General features: G+C 54.8%; 4 protein-coding genes across 4 annotated transcripts; 3 read left to right on the top strand and 1 right to left on the bottom strand.

The window, feature by feature from the left end:
- Positions 1–736: 736 nt before the first annotated feature.
- ASPACDRAFT_51588 (uncharacterized protein) lies at positions 737–2,521 on the top strand (the record flags this gene model as incomplete). Its single annotated transcript, XM_020202504.1, has 2 exons — positions 737–2,067; positions 2,134–2,521. 2 exons carry the CDS (start codon positions 737–739, stop codon positions 2,519–2,521), a joined length of 1,719 nt encoding a protein of 572 aa, XP_020056991.1.
- A 948-nt stretch (positions 2,522–3,469) lies between these two features.
- Positions 3,470–5,291, bottom strand: ste7 (MAP kinase kinase Ste7; the record flags this gene model as incomplete). Its single annotated transcript, XM_020203455.1, has 4 exons — positions 3,470–4,111; positions 4,168–4,705; positions 4,789–4,946; positions 5,004–5,291. 4 exons carry the CDS (start codon positions 5,289–5,291, stop codon positions 3,470–3,472), a joined length of 1,626 nt encoding a protein of 541 aa, XP_020056990.1.
- Positions 5,292–6,453: 1,162 nt separating this feature from the next.
- spt6 (chromatin-remodeling histone chaperone SPT6) lies at positions 6,454–11,342 on the top strand. The gene is made up of 4 exons (XM_020196020.1): positions 6,454–6,974; positions 7,048–7,221; positions 7,289–10,940; positions 11,001–11,342. The coding sequence occupies exons 1-4, from the start codon at positions 6,798–6,800 to the stop codon at positions 11,249–11,251; spliced, it is 4,254 nt and encodes a 1,417-aa protein (XP_020056989.1). The 5' UTR covers positions 6,454–6,797; the 3' UTR covers positions 11,252–11,342.
- A 1,878-nt stretch (positions 11,343–13,220) lies between these two features.
- Positions 13,221–15,488, top strand: ASPACDRAFT_77544 (oxysterol-binding protein related protein OSH3; the record flags this gene model as incomplete). The annotated part of the gene is made up of 1 exon (XM_020204980.1): positions 13,221–15,488. A coding segment is annotated over one exon (2,268 nt), but the record flags the coding sequence as incomplete, so codon positions are not given.
- Positions 15,489–15,955: the final 467 nt, after the last annotated feature.

Genomic DNA, 15,955 nt, shown 5'->3' with positions numbered 1-15,955 from the left:
CCCCCCCCCCCCCCCCCTCCCCTCTCCTCTCTCGACTCGTCTATTACTGCTCATCATGTCCCCCGAGCCCTCCAATATACCGGCCCAGGACGAACACGAGTCTCGCACCACACACGACGGTACCCCTCGCGAAACTCGCCCTCGACGGTCGCGTCGCAAGAAGGACGACGACCACGAAGCCGACCGCAAAGATACGGTCCGATCGGTCAAAGTGAAGGATAAGAAGGAGGAAGATCAAGACCCCAATACCAACAAGGAGAATCGCGAAAAGGAGCCGAAACGAGGCAGTCGGCGCCACCGAGACAAGTCCCTGTCGACGACGAGTGCCCATCTAGCTTCATCGTCTTCACAAGCCCGCAAGAAGCCAAAGTTAGAGCCAGCCACTCCAGACCAAAGTCCGGCGCCCGCGACTGTCTCTGTGCCTGGACCGACCGGGCCTGCTCTGCCGTATGCAGCGACCGCAACAGCCGCAGTAGCAGCCCCAGTACCTTCACAGCCTTTACACGCCATTCATACTCCTCCCCTCTCGGCCATCCCCCTGGTGAATGCTGCGGTGACCGCGGCTTCAGCTCCGACTCCCAGCACTCCGGGGGCTAGTCCTTCACGGCCCAGTGTCCCTTCACATCATCCGGCGCCTATGCAGTCAACGCGTCCACTCCACGCGACCTTGTCCCGACCTCCGTCGTCTCATCCCACTCCCACTCCCCCGCCCGCGGCTTCACCTTATTTGAACATGATGCCGTCCGTGCCACCACCACCACCCCATCATCATGCTCCTCCCCCGCCTACTGCTTCTCAGCCTCCACAGCGGACCAGCGGCCAGAACTTCGATCCGATTCGTTCAGCCTTTGATACTTCCTCCTCCGCCCCTCCGGCATTCAGTCCTCCTACACATTCCATCTCTCCCCGTCCCAACCGCGCCAGTGCTTCACCCGCCATTGCCAGCATTATTGATCCGCCGTCAACGGCAGCCCCATCGATATACACCCCCCGACCATATGCGTCTCCTGTTTTAGGTCCACCCAATTATGTTCCCTCCCCCGTGGTTCCTAAACCCGCACCCACGCCGCCTCAAGTGCCTATTCAACTACAGTCTCAACCGACCTCACCTTATGCCCATCGATCTCCTTATGCTGCGCCGCCTCCACCAGCACCGGTCCCGGAGACATCGCAGTCGGTACAGCTACCATCTACGACGGCTTCCGCTTCACCATCTTCTGCACCCCTACCTGTAGCATCGCCATCAGTACCACCGACGGCGGTAGTGGCGGCGGCGGCGCCAGCACCGGCACCGGCACCACCACCACCCGCTCTCGCACCGTCTACTAAGCCACCGCCGTCCCCCGAGCCAACACCGATGGATGTCGATACGGAGCCCCCCGCTTCGGCGACTGCTGCATCCAAGGCAATCAAGAAGGATGCGAAATCTAGCCCTGGAGTCGCACCAGCGTCTAATGCCACATCGCCCAAACCCGCCAAACCGGTCAAGGACTCAGCTCCTCCCCCATTACCTCAAGGTTCAGGCTTGATCTCCAATGCTCTCTTTGGCGTGGACGGTAGCACGTCCATAAGCGAAGCTTCGCAGCGTCGGACCCCTAATATAATTCTTCACATCCCACTCAAGGGCAATGGCAACAAGATTGTCAACTTTGCCCGCCTGGCAGAGGAACAGTACGGCTTCGCGGCGCTACATCCGCGACTTGCGGCCCAAAAGGAGCGATTAGCGCGAGTCGCAGCCGCTGGAGCTGCCCTCGAGCGCAACGACAAGACTGGACGAGGATATTCTGCCGGGGAAAGTGCGGACGAGGATCTCACCCTTGACGTCGACCGCGACAGTGAAATGGATGGGGATGGCGCCATCGGCGCATCCGCGCGGTCCACTGGGCCTGAGCTCACTGACGGCAAGAAGAAACGACGCAAGAAGAAGATGGAGGAATATGATCGGGATGATCCATTCGTCGATGACAGTGAGTTGGCCTGGCAGGAACAGGCCGCCGCCAGTAAGGATGGATTTTTCGTCTACAGTGGCCCACTGGTACCCGAGGGCGAGAAGGTGCAAGTGGAACGGTGAGTACTCACCCACAGTTGACGATCCTTCCTGAATGCCATTGCTAATTTTCTCTTGTCTTTTAGGGCGGACGGCACGATCAAAAGAGGCCGTGGCCGGGGCCGTGGTGGTCGCGGTCGGGCCCCGGTCACCACACCCCACCAAGTACCCTTGGCTGCCGCCGTTCCCATCTCTCAGGAGACTGGCCTACCTGTCCGCGGTCCTGGATCGCGTGGCGGCAACACTTCTCGCCGGGCTCGCGTCAGCAAAGCTGCCCGGCACCAAGCAGACCATGACAAGACCGGCAGCACCGCATCGACTCCCGGTCGCGGAGGGGGTGCTGCGAGTCGTGGTGGTTCGACGAGTACTCGTGGGGGCAAGACGCCGATGGTTGAGCTAGCCCCAAGACCGAATCTCGCCCCCGCTCCTGCTGGTCCCAGTCCAGCTACAGGCTCCGATCTTGGGAGGAGATAGGGATAGAGGCTGTCTTCCGCAGAATGATGTGGCTCGGAGGTGTCCCAGAGCCCCCTCCGGCTCCGGAGTATGCTATGAAACACGGGTGCTTAATGTCTTTCCTTCTTTTGTCTGTTCTGGGTGTAATCGGGAATCGTGAACCTGCTGCATGTTTCGGGAATCGGTGTTTGCTTTAATTCTGTTCTACTGCTTCGCTTATTGACTTGTTCGCTTCCAATGTCTGTCTCCTGCTCGCTCGGTAATGGTTTATACTGGGACTCTTTACAATTTACTCCGAGTCTGGCCTTGAATACAGTCACCCGGCAGTTTTTTCAACGGCTCTTTGCATGTTCTCCGCAGTACATCAGGGTCGGTAAGGCATTTCCCCTTCCCTCCCCTTAAAAGCCTTCCGACCGCAGTGCAGCTACCTGCGGCTAGTGCAGGCCCTTACAGCCACGCATGTACGCTTTCCCACAAGATCATCCTCGTATTCGCATTCGTCGGGCCCAGGTCTTTCCATGCCCAGCAGAAGTATAGTCCCAGGAGAAGAAAAAGGAGCCAAAGAAAGTAGACAGAAAGAGTAGGAAGAAGTAACCAATATGTAACATGAGATCCGAGAGTCCCTGCCTCACGATTCACATCCAAGGTCAACTGAACGCAACGCAAAGAATTGCTGCAACGCCAACATCGTTTTCACTGCCTCGGAATGGATCGCAGGGAATCTGGGGAGGCCATAATGTGAGGCAGAATATGATGTAGAAATCGAAGGGGAAAGGGTACATGTATGTATAGCTATGTATGTAGATAGAAGAAGAGATGCCAGGTTGATAAAAGAGGCTGGGAAGGCGGTGAAAGATGGAAGACATTGATGGCCAATGATGGAATTACGCCTTGATGATGCAAAGGGTGAGGAAGGGGAGCATGTTGGTATGAAGACAAAGAGACGTCCTGCATCAACGATGAATTCGTTTAGACAGCACCGGTCATATGATCGCCGCGCATAGACCGCTGCCAGGAACCACTGCCGCTGGAGCCCGAAGACGGACCGTTGTGCGGTGAGCGCACGGGGAGGGCAGCTGCCGACTGCAGCGGCATTCTCGATTTAGTGTTGTGGGAGCTCGCTGAGCGGGAGCTCATCGGATGCATGGGAGGTTCCAAACCCGGGGAAGGGCCACCCACGGGGGTGCGGGAAGGCCGTCGGCCAGAGCGATACTCCTCCTCTCGGTTCTCTAGCGACAGGTGTTCCAAAGATATGGGTGGAGAGCGAGTGGTCCGTCGGGGCCGGGGCGAGGGGTTGGCGGGAACGTAGTTGTGGGCGTAGTGTGCGGGCATGTCGTGACCCATGACGGGAATATCGCCGGACGAGGACGAGGGAGAGGCGTACTGCGGAGTGCGCGACGGTTTGCTAACGGGGGCTTTACTACTAACAGGAGGCTTGACCGCGGGGCTGGGCTGGTGAGAGGAAGAGGAGAATTGCATGTCATCCTTGAGTGATTTGGGCGCCGGAGGGGCGAGGTATGACTTCCGGTTGTGTCGCTCCATCATACTGATGGCCCATTCCTGAAGATCTACTGGGGTCCGCTTAGCGGCCTGCAGGAATGCATCTTTGTCCTAGAATGACTATCAGTCTTGCGCACCATCTAAGCAACGATGGAGAGATGACATACGTAAAGTTCCCGTGGTGTTGGTCGCTCCTCCGCCTTCTTCAGAAGACACTTGGCGACGAACTCGTGGAGGATGGGTGGGAAAGCGTCACTTTTGGGCAGCTTCGGGGCAGGCTCGTGCACAATTTGCTGCAACAGATCCAAAATCCCCATTGGGCCAGCGCTGGCGCGATCGCCTGCCGCCGAGTCCGAGGCATCAAACGGGAAGCGCCCGACAGCCAGTTCCATTACCGTCAGTCCCACACTCCACACATCTGAGCGGACTGTATAAGCGCCTCCTTGAATTCGCTCAGGAGCCATGTAGGTCGAAGTGCCTACGAAGGTATCGGCAATAGAGTTGACAATTTCGGTAGCGACACCAAAGTCGCACAGCTTGATGTTTCCGCGTGAGTTGACCGTGATGTTAGACGGCTTGATATCGCGATGCATGATTCGGTGGACTTCATAGAGATAGACGAGACCGGCCAACACCGACTCGGTGATCTTGCCCAGCACGTCTACCCGAACAGGACCGAAGTCTTTGGAAATTCGATCGAGTGAGCTATTGTTGTGTCAGCCAGTCAAAACATAAATGGGTTGGAAGGATACATTTGCGAAGAACTCCGCAGAAGACGCTCGACCTACCCACAGTCCATGTATTCCATGCATAGCACAATATCCCGAGCTTCGTTCTGGAACGCTCCGTAGAAAGTCACGATGTTGGGGGAGTTGCAGTCATGGCCCACTTGGAGCTCTCGTAGAATCTGCTTTCTCACATTCTCCTTGGCATCGACACGAATGATCTAGCCCGTCTATCAGCATCGCCTAGTTTCATGTGCACTGGGTATCGAGAAGCATACCTTCCGAGCCATGACGACCTTGGTCGACGCATGCATGACCTTCGAGACTGTGCCACCATTACCCGCGCCTAACTCCTTCAAAGTAATGAGATCCTCACTCCGCAGGTCAAGTCGAAACTCCAGGCCAATCTCGAGGGTGTCGGTGCGGGTGGTTTCGGCGTTGCCGACAGCGCCGGAAGCTTGAGAATCACCATCACTTGGGTTTGAGGCGGGTTTGGGCGCAGCGTTCAAGGCAAGTCCCTTGACATTCTTGCGCTTCAGGGTGCGTGCTTTGAACTGGTCGGCCATGGCGACTGATGACGGGGACCGGTGGGGGGGAGGAGGAGGGGCGGAGGGAATGAAGGCGGCGTGACGAGGCCGCCGTAATGAAGAGGATGAATAATGCTAGAGATCGCAGTAGAAGCGAAATTGTGTTATTAGGCAGACCGACAGTTGTGATTGAAAGTGGCTCGGACGGCGCTGCGACCCGGACAAGCGCCGAGCGTCTAAAGCCGGAAGAACAGGTGGGGAGGGGGGGCGTTCAGCTGGATGATCGGGGGTCGGTTACAAGAGGCGGCAGATTAGGGAGGTGTGATTTCACAGAGGAGAGAGCAAAGGCGATGAGTGATTATAATCAGCAGGGGGGTGTTGAGTAGGAAAACGAGAGATAAGGATTTGGCAGAGGAGGAGGAGGAGTAGAAGAGAAGGAGGATGAGGGGGGAGAAGAGTTGGTGGTGGTGAAAGAAGGAAACAGTGGTGGAAGGAAGTACTTTCTAGTAGTAGTAGTAGTAGTAGTAGTAGTAGTAGTAATCAACTTCCTCCAAGCTGAACTGACAATAATAATATTAGCCAAATAACCAAATAGCCAAATAGCCAAGTAAATAGGTTCATTTGAGATTATTATTTCAATCCATTTATCTATCCAGACTGGTTCTACTTGGGCAGCAGCCTACTTATGCATCTTTCCTTTTAGTCTCTTTTTCTTTGCTTTTTCTTTTCTTCTTCTTTTTTTCTTTTTTTTTTTAAAAAAAAATATTGACCTCTCATTTGTTTTGTTACCATCCTATTTTCTTGTGAGAAGCACTAAGGGAAAAAAATTACAGGGAATGAAAATTTGATTCTTTCTCAGTGCCTGGACAGCTGAAGGTAACTACTGTGCCTCCGGTAATACTACGGAGTAGTGAAACAGGGGGAGAGTCACTCACTGGCGGGGTTCCGCCACACTAGTTTCTGTCTGGGCATCGAACTCCATCTAGAATAAACTCCACCCGGGTGGTAGGAGTAAATTTAGAATGTCAAGAAAACCGAATTGTTCTGGTCTTCCCAAGTCATGAACTGACTCTCCAGATATTGTCATGTGACATGCTCGATCTATCAAACTGCACTCGGGGTAGTTGTGGAAGGCTGTATTATCCTCATCACGTGTACCCGCCCCATTCTCCCCTTCCAGCCACATCTTCCTGAGCGGTGAAAGAGAAAGCCAGCCGCGCCACAGCAGCAGCCTCGTCTCTGCTTCTGCCCGTGTTGAATCAATCACTCGATTTAGTCCACCACTTCCCAGACCAGCTCTTCATTTACTTCACTCTCTTCCCCACGTCTCCCCTAAAATCTCTCCCTTTTCGGTTCCTTGTCCTCTTTCTTCGTGTTCCCCAGGGGTCGACCTTCCATTCAACTAATTGTCAAGCTTCTGCTTCCATCCTCTTTGAGCATTCTCCCCGCAGCGGCCCATTCCAACTTCCCTTTCTCCATCTCTTGCAGATTGCAGGAAGTTGATTCACCTCCCAGCTCCCCAGACACGTAACACCGTAACACAATATGAGTGCACGCGACTTGGTTGAGGGGGAGGCGATGATCGATGACGATGAAAATGACGAGGAGTTGGCCGACGACTATGATGGCGATGTCCGAGAGGGTGCTGGCACCAACAACAATCAATACGACTCCAGTGAAGAAGAGGAGGACGACGATGATGATGAAGAGGCTGCCCGTGCAGTAAGTCCTCCGAAGAACTGACCTTGGCGCGCAATTCCTTGGCTCCTGCGCTGACTTTCGTTCTCCGTGTTAGGTTCGTGAAGGATTCATTGTCGATGAGGATGAAGAATTAGAAGAGCGCGCCGAGCGCCGGCGGGAGAAGAGGAAACAAAGGGATCGTGAGCGCGAGGATGAACATTTGGATGAAGAAGATCTAGAGCTCATCGGTGAACTACCTCCGAGGTTCCAGTCTTCATCCGCAGCTGAGGTATGTCTAGCGCATCGCCATGGGCAAAACTCCTGTCGCGCGTACTAACACAACCTGCTGGAATTAGCCCAAATTTAAGCGTCTTAAGCGTGGACACAAAGATCGCGATCTACGACAACCATCCCAGGGCATCGACGATATCTTCAATTCCGATGAGGATGAGGAGCCGGCCGGCGACTACGGACGATCCGGCCACCGGAGGCCCATGCACGACGAGATGGACGATTTCATTGAAGAGGATGTCTTCTCCGACGAGGAAGTCCAGCGCGAACGCGAGGACTATGAGGTTGCCCGCACATCCAAGGGTGGTCTGGGTGTCACAGATGCGACTGGCCTGGATGAGAATGCGCTCGATGATATGCGTGCCGCCTTCGGAGACGGCAATGAGTACCTGTTTGCTCTCGAGATGGAGGAGCAAGAAGAAGAACAGGAAGAGGACGAGGAAAAGCATCTGGATCTCAAGGATGTTTTCGAACCATCGCAGCTGGCTGAGAAGATGTTGACTGAGGAGGATAACCAGATCCGGTTATTGGATGAGCCCGAACGCCACCAAATTGCCCGCAAGCCTTATCGCAATGTTGTCTTGACCGAGGATCAGTTCCGCGAGGAGGCAGCCTGGATCTCGAACCTGATGCTTCTTAAGAAGCGCATCGAGCCCGAGCTACGTGAGCCCTTCCAACGGTCGGTCGCCAAGGTGCTCGAATTCCTTGTGACGGATGACTGGGAGGTTCCCTTCATCTTCCAGCATCGCAAAGACTACATGATTCATGCTGTGAAAGTTCCGGTCGATGGGGCAGGCCTCGACGCCGATTCCTCGCAATACACCACTAAGGCTGAGAAGCTCCTGAACATGACCGACCTCTGGGAGATCTTCGATAATGACCTCAAGTTTAAAGCTTTGGTGGAGAAACGTACAACCATTCAAAAGACCTATGATAACTTACAGAGTCTGTTCAACATCAACGATGAGATCGTGTTCGAGATGCTATCCACCGCCACTAGCATGGAAGAGTTACAGGATGTTCAGGACTACCTTCACTTTCAGTACGCCTCCCATTTACGCGATTTGACCCTTGCCAATGGAGACAATACCGGGGAGACCCATCGCCGGAAAGCGACCAGCAAGACATTCTTTGAGCGCGTCCGGAACGGTAAGGCGTACGGCCTCGTCCGCGCATTCGGCATCACGGCCGATGCCTTCGCCCAGAATGCCCTCAAGGAAGGCCGGCGGCAATACACCGAGGATCCCGCCGAACGCCCGGAAGAGCTGGCAGATTCCTTTGTGGATAACGACTTCTCGAACTCCTCCCATGTGGTCAAGGCCGCCAAGACCATGTTCGCCGAGGAGATTGTCATGAGTCCAAAGATGCGCAAGGTAGTCAGGCAGGCGTATTATATGAGCGGTGTAGTGGACTGCTTCCGGACAGAGAAGGGCCTGCGGCGCATTGATGAGCAGCATCCTTACTACGAATTCAAGTATCTCCGAAACCAACAACTGAGCGACATTGCCCGCCGGCCGGAGATGTACCTGCGCATGCTCAAGGCCGAAGAAGAGGGTCTGGTCGATGTCAAGGTTCGCTTTGAGAACTTTGACCACTTCCGGCAACGTCTATACGCAGATATTGAATCCGATAATTACAGCGAGCTGGCGGACGTATGGAATCGGACTCGACGCGACGTCTTAGATCTAGCGCTGGGCAAGTTGGAGCGGTTGATCAATCGCAGTGTGAAGGAGAACCTCCGTCAAGAGTGTGAGAACTCTGTGGCCAAGGAGTGCCGTGAAACCTTCTCATATCGGCTGGACCAGGCTCCTTACAAGCCCAAGGGAATGGTTCTGGGCACCGTGCCCCGCGTGCTGACCCTGTCTACCGGCTCCGGTGTGGTGGGACGGGAGCCCATTCACTGGGCCTACGTCGAAGAAGACGGTCGGGTGCTGGAGAACGGAAAGTTCGTGGATCTTTCGGTTGGAGACCGTGAGCGCAGTGTAGCCGATGGCAAAGATGTCGAAGCCTTTATCAGCCTGGTCAGTCGTCGCCGTCCGGATGTCATTGGTGTCTCCGGCAACACACCGGAAACGCGCCGCCTGTACAAGCTGTTGACCGAGCTGGTGGACAAGCGCAATCTTTGTGGCGCACCTTACACTGATGACCGGGACGAGACAGCCACTGACCCCTTGGAAGTGGTTATTGTCAACGACGAAGTGGCCCGCCTCTATCAACACAGTGAGCGCGCGAAGAAGGATCACCCCAGTTTCGGTCCCCTGACCCATTACTGCGTCGCTCTGGCCAAGTATTTGCAAAGTCCGCTCAAGGAATACGCCTCGCTCGGCCGTGACATTGTGTCAATCCAGTTCAAGCCTGGCCAGCAGCTGATCTCGCAAGACTTGCTGTTGAAGCAGTTGGAGACGGCACTGGTCGATATGGTCAACCTGGTGGGCGTTGACCTCAACGAAGCGGTGACGGATCCGGCAACAGCTAACTTGCTGCCCTACGTCTGTGGCTTGGGTCCGCGCAAGGCCGCCCATTTGTTGAAAATCGTAAACATGAACGGCGGCGTGGTGAATAACCGGGTCGAACTGTTGGGCGTGAATGCGCAATATCCAGCCATGGGCGTCAAGGTTTGGAACAACTGCGCCAGTTTCCTGTACATCGACTTTGAGAATGCCGATCCCGATGCCGATCCCCTTGATAACACTCGTGTGCATCCGGAAGATTATGACATTGCACGCAAGATGGCGGCCGATGCATTGGAGCTGGACGAGGAAGATATCAAGGCAGAAACCGACGAGAACGGTCCCGGAGCGATCGTGCGCAAGCTCTTCCGTGAGGAAGCGCAGGATCGTGTGAACGACCTGATCCTGGAGGAATATGCGGAGCAGTTAGAAAAGAACTTGAATCAGCGCAAGCGGGCGACGCTCGAAACGATTCGCGCCGAGTTACAGCAACCGTACGAAGAATTGCGGAAACAATACGTCTTCCTCAGCACTGATGATATTTTTACCATGCTGACGGGCGAGACAACCGAGACGCTTGCAGAGGGGATGGTGGTGCCTATTTCGATCAAGCGGGTGACCGATGACCACATTGACGGCAAGCTGGACTGCGGTATCGATGCGCTGGTGCCGGAATCGGAGCTGACTGATCGCTACGACATTCCTGTGCGAGCCCTGTATCAGCCGCATCAAACAGTGTCGGCGAAGATTTTGTTCCTGAACCGAAAGACATTCTCGTGTAATGTGTCGCTGCGCGAGGAACAGGTCAGCCGGCCGTCCCATCGGACACCGGGCGATCGGCTGCAGGGCGAATGGGACGATCGACAAGAGCATGAGGACCGAGAGGCTATGCAGGAGACGACTCAGAGTGGCGGCCGAACGATGCGTGTCATCAAGCATCCGTTGTTCCGGCCGTTCAATTCGACGCAGGCTGAGGAGTTCTTGGGATCTCAGGGCCGAGGTGACGTGGTTATTCGGCCCTCGTCCAAAGGTCCAGACCATCTGGCCGTTACATGGAAGGTGGCGGATGGTGTTTTCCAGCACATCGATGTTCTCGAACTGGATAAGGAGAACGAGTTCTCAGTGGGCCGAACGTTGAAGGTGGGCGGTCGCTACACGTACAGTGATCTGGACGACTTGATCTTCAACCATGTCAAGGCAATGGCTAAGAAGGTGGACGAGATGATGCTGCATGAAAAGTATCAGGACGGCACTCGGGATGCTACTTGTAAGTTTTACTGTCTTTTGTGCCTGTTCTCTTTCGTCTTGCTAACGCTCCCCTCCGCAGACTCCTGGCTGGAGACTTACACCAAGGCCAATCCGCGCCGGTCGGCCTACGCGTTCTGTCTAGACCCCAAGCATGCAGGCTACTTCTTCCTGTGCTTCAAGGCGGGTGAGAATGCTTCGACGCACAGCTGGCCAGTGAAGGTGATCCCTCAGGGATATGAGTTGCAGCGCAACCCTTATCCCGACATGCGGGCATTGTGCAATGGCTTCAAGCTGCTGTTTACCAACATGCAGGCGGGCAGGCGTCGTTAAGGAGAGGAGGACTTCTCTTGTGTATACTTGTGTAATATCTGGGTTGGTAACTGCTTGGAAGGAAGGAAGTTAGGGAGGATGGATTGTCGCTTCTTCTTCTTCTTCTTCTTCTTCTTCTTCTTCTTCTTCTTCTTCTTCTTCTTCTTCTTCTTCATCTCCCTCGTCGTCTTCACACGTTTCTATTCTGATTCTCCCATTCTCATGTAATTCATTCTGGCTTCCCTTGGCATTGATTCCATTCTGTCGTATGATTCTTCTATTGTTGTCCTTGCATCAGGTTGCGGGAATGCATCATTGGTTTACTTACTTCTTGTGCTACTATGGGAATCTATACAATACCGGGATGTGTCTCGGAGTAGCTCTTAACTGATTGACATTGTATTGATGAATTTTCTCATTAATTTTCTCATTAACCTTCTCTCTACCAAGATTCGGGGTTGTTTCTGTTTGCTTGTGACCGACCAGGCTGACCGAACGACCGACCGACCGACAGAAGGGGGAGGGGACTCAAAAATGAGGAGATGAGAAGAAGTGTAGATAGAGAGTAGAGGCAGTATAGGCAGTATAGGCAGTATAGGCAGTATAGGCAGTATAGGCAGTATAGGCAGTATAGGCAGTATAGGCAGTATAAAGCAGAGTCAGTCCAAGATTGTTCTCGGCTGACTTGCCGCGTCTCTCAGAATCTCTGCTGATTCGGGGAGCTTTCCCCTTAAGTTGAACCCTTCCTTGTTCTTCTCGTCTCTTCCTCCACCTCCACCTTCATCTCCACCATTCACCTTCACCACCTCCTCTTCCTCTCCTCTATTCCTCCTCCTCGTCAATTAAAACAATCTCCTCCCTCTTGAAATCAACTCTATTACACCTTCATTACTCAATGCTTCTCAGTTCGACCTGAATCCCCTGGTCCGAGTGAGTGACCCTGTAACAAGGGAATCTCTCCTCCTGCTGACCACCCCTCGTGCAGCTGAGCCTCGCCCTCGATTCTCTTTGTCAGCCTTGTTCTTAAGCCCATTTCTCCCCCAAGTCAACACTCGCTTCTCTCGCTTCTCTCCATCATCAACATCTCCACCCCTGAATTATTATTGAAGCGGTCCAATCTTCTTGCTTGTTCACCAGCCTCGATTGACCTGCCTACGGCCCCGACCCCCCTCATCGTTGCTTCCCCGCATCCGTCATGGCTGCCATGGAGGAGTTGGAGATCCACAGCAAGGTAAGGGATGGATGACTGACGCGCTCGTGTCCCCCTATTCCCTTTGATCCCGAGTCGATCTTCGCCTTGCATCGGTATCTCCGCGCCGATCAGATCGTGCTGAGGCTGACCCCCAACTCTACTGCGTGCCAGTCCTACTTTGTCCGCTGGGTTGCTGTCAAGGCCTGTCACACTATCTCATGGAGCATCCAACCACATAAGAAATCGATCAACTTCGGTATCTTCAAACATCCCGGCAATTCCGCCCTCCTTGGGTCGAACACAAACCTCCCCGCGACCGCCGACACTCCCAGCTCCGAATCACCCGACCCGATCACCGCCAACACCGGCGGACGCGCCAATGGCTCCATAATTGAGCGCTTAACCGGCATTGGGCTGAAGCAGGTCCAGTGGCTTGGAAAATGTGAGGCCGAACGTATAGTCCGCGGCACCTATGATGTCCCTGCCAACGAGGGAGGTAACTACGGGCTTGTCTTCGACAATACATTCTCCAAGCAGATCTCCAAGACCGTGACCCTCGTCCTGCTCACCTACCCAACAGCTCTACCGCCACAGTCAGTCCCAGTGCCGCACGCAGCGAGTCAACCACAGCAGGGCACCGCTGATTCTGCAGCGATAACCGAGGCCGGAAAGCCCCTGCCCGCGCGCCGTCGGGGCAACAGCATGCTGCCCCCTCCGCCGCCTTCTCAACCCACTGAGATCGACTCGGCTCAAACCTATACGGGTTTGTTGCAGAAGCGAAGGCGGAAGCGCCACCAGGGATGGGCGCGCCGTTTTTTCTCGCTTGACTTCACCTCCTCTACCCTATCCTACTATCACGACCGGAACTCGTCCGCCCTGCGCGGCTCTATACCTCTCAACCTGGCCGCAGTTGCCTGCAACCAGCAGTCGCGCGAGATCTCGATCGATTCAGGTACGGAAGTCTGGCATCTTCGCGCTAGTAATGATCAAGAGTTCGCTGCCTGGAAGCGTGCTTTGGAACGGGCGTCCTCTTCCAAAAGCTCGGCCGAAGACCCCAACCACCCATCGGAGCCGCTGTTGCGGGTCCCTTCCCAGCGCGTACACGCCAACGCTGCTGATGAAAGAGATTGGGAGCAAGTTGAGAGTTTGGTTAGCAAGGTGTCCGGCACGCGTGATGCTGTCCGGCGCTTGGCTAAGGACACCGATCCAAAGTATCTAGGCCTGGACCGGCCCCGCGGCCGCTCTCCGAGCCCTCACCGTACCCCAACCGATATGAGTGGAGAAGAGCCCAATGATGGCCGAAGGCCGTTCTGGAGGCGCAAGAGCAGTGCCACCGTCCAGCCCACCGTCAAGCGCAGTACCACCATGAATTCCATGTCCTCCCAGCTGGCCATTCCGGGCGCCTTCGATTCGTCCTCGGTTCATGGCGATCGCAAGCCCGGCAGCATCGCCAGTCACCCCGACCACATGGACGAGATTCACGAGCATCTGATGGCCGTCCTACGGGACCTAGACCACGTCGTCAGCGAATTCTCCAGTCTCATCGCCGAGACCAAGCATCGCCGTCGTCAGTCTGGCCGGTCGCTGCAGTCACGGCATAGCTTTGAATCCGATATGTCGCAAGAGTTCTTCGATGCTGTGGATGACGGCCATACCTCGGCCCTACTCACCATTCAGGGTGACAACAACAGCGAGGATGAAGATTCTCGCGGCGGGAAGACCAATGGCAACGCCACCTCCTCAACACTGGCCAAGGAAGACGTCGTCGCAGACGATGCACCCTCAGACAGTGATGATGATGAAACGATTCCAGAAGAGACAAGCGATAGCCATGACCAGTCATCGCCGCTGTTCCCGGTGCGGCCCAAATCGCTAACGCCATTGCCTCTGAAACCGGTGCCGCGGCGTGAGAATATCACTGCTCCAACAGTAATGCCGCCGAGTCTGATCGGGTTCCTGCGCAAGAATGTTGGCAAGGATCTGTCCCAAATTTCCATGCCCGTATCTTCCAATGAGCCTCTTTCTCTGCTGCAGCGTGCGGCCGAGGTCCTTGAGTACTCAACGCTACTTGACAAAGCTGCCAATGTCTCTGATCCAGTGGAGCGGCTTGTATACGTTACTGCGTTTGCATTGTCGCCGTTATCAAGCAATCGTGTCCGGGAGCGCGCCATCCGTAAGCCCTTCAACCCTATGCTCGGCGAGACCTACGAGTTGGTACGTGAGGATTTGGGATTTCGATTCATCGCCGAGAAAGTCTCCCACCGACCCGTCCAGCTCGCGTACCAGGCTGACGGCCCGGAATGGAGTCTAACGCAGTCCCCCATGCCCACCCAGAAATTCTGGGGGAAATCTGCCGAGATCGTGACAGAGGGTCGCATTCGCCTCACGCTCCATACCACTGGGGAACACTACAGCTGGGCTTCGGCAACCTCGTTCCTGCGCAACATTATTGCTGGTGAGAAGTACGTCGAACCGGTCGGCGAGACCACCGTCGTCAACGAGACGACCGGCCACAAGACAGTATCAACCTTCAAAGCCGGCGGTATGTTTTCCGGGCGCAGTGAAGAAGTTAGTACCAAGACCGTTGATGCCGGCGGCCGTGACCTTGGCCTCGGATTGACAGGCACATGGACGACCTCCCTTCAGCTCACCAAAAACGGTTCGCCAACTGGCACAGCAGTCTGGGATGCGGGCGCGCTCGTCCCCAATGCCCCTAAGCACTATGGCTTGACGGCGTTCGCGGCGAGCTTGAATGAAATAACCCCGATTGAGGCGGAACAGCTTCCGGCGACGGATTCACGGCTGCGACCGGATCAGCGCGCCCTCGAGGATGGGGATGTCGACCGTGCCGAGGAGTTGAAGGTTCAACTTGAGGAAGGGCAACGCGCCCGTCGCCGTGCGATGGAGTCGGCTGGCGAGCAGTGGACGCCGCGCTGGTTTGCACAGGTGGACAATGCGCCCGAGGGCGGTGAGGTTACATGGCGATTGAAGCCCGGAAAGGAGGGCTACTGGGAAGAAAGGGCCAAGAAAGCCTGGACTGGCGTGGTGCCGGTCTTTGAGGCCTAATGCCCCGGAATCCCCGAACTTTTTGGCCTCCATACATACACGATCTAATATCTCAGTCTCTGATTCTATGAAATAGACACCTTCATACGTTGTTTCCCCACTGCGCTTACGCTGTAAATGTGCCCTTTTACAGGTTGAGCTATCTAGGGTGCTCGTACTTATTGATTCCCGGTGACTATGCTAGCTAGCTACATGTATTTTTGCAAGTCAAAGGAGACTATGCAAGGAAATAAACATAAACTAGAAGGACAATTCGCTCTGCATTTCCACCCTACGCACGGAACAAGTAACACAAGAAGCTGGGACAGGGACCTGAAGAATGCAATGAAGTAGGCACAAGAACCCGCTGGTTAGTTCATCTACCGTATATGAGGTTGTGTAAATGGCAAATCTGATCAAATCAGTCGAGAGGCAGGGCAAAGGAAAGGAATCTGAATCTTGCCAAAAGAAAGAAAAAAAAGGAAAAA

The sequence above is a fragment of the Aspergillus aculeatus genome (genome assembly GCF_001890905.1).
Source record: "Aspergillus aculeatus ATCC 16872 unplaced genomic scaffold ASPACscaffold_6, whole genome shotgun sequence".
Lineage (NCBI taxonomy): Eukaryota > Fungi > Ascomycota > Eurotiomycetes > Eurotiales > Aspergillaceae > Aspergillus > Aspergillus aculeatus.
The sequence above is the reverse complement of the archived record's forward strand: the minus strand, read 5'-3'. Positions and strand labels throughout refer to the sequence as shown.

What these genes read in the sequence shown, in the direction of transcription:
- spt6 (XM_020196020.1), top strand. Translation starts at nt 6,798, where the DNA reads ATGAGTGCACGCGACTTGGTTGAGGGGGAGGCGATGATCGATGACGAT. An exon ending in ATGAAGAGGCTGCCCGTGCA is followed by an intron (nt 6,975 to 7,047) that starts GTAAGTCCTCCG and finishes TCTCCGTGTTAG; the next exon opens with GTTCGTGAAGGATTCATTGT. An exon ending in CGGCACTCGGGATGCTACTT is followed by an intron (nt 10,941 to 11,000) that starts GTAAGTTTTACT and finishes TCCCCTCCGCAG; the next exon opens with ACTCCTGGCTGGAGACTTAC.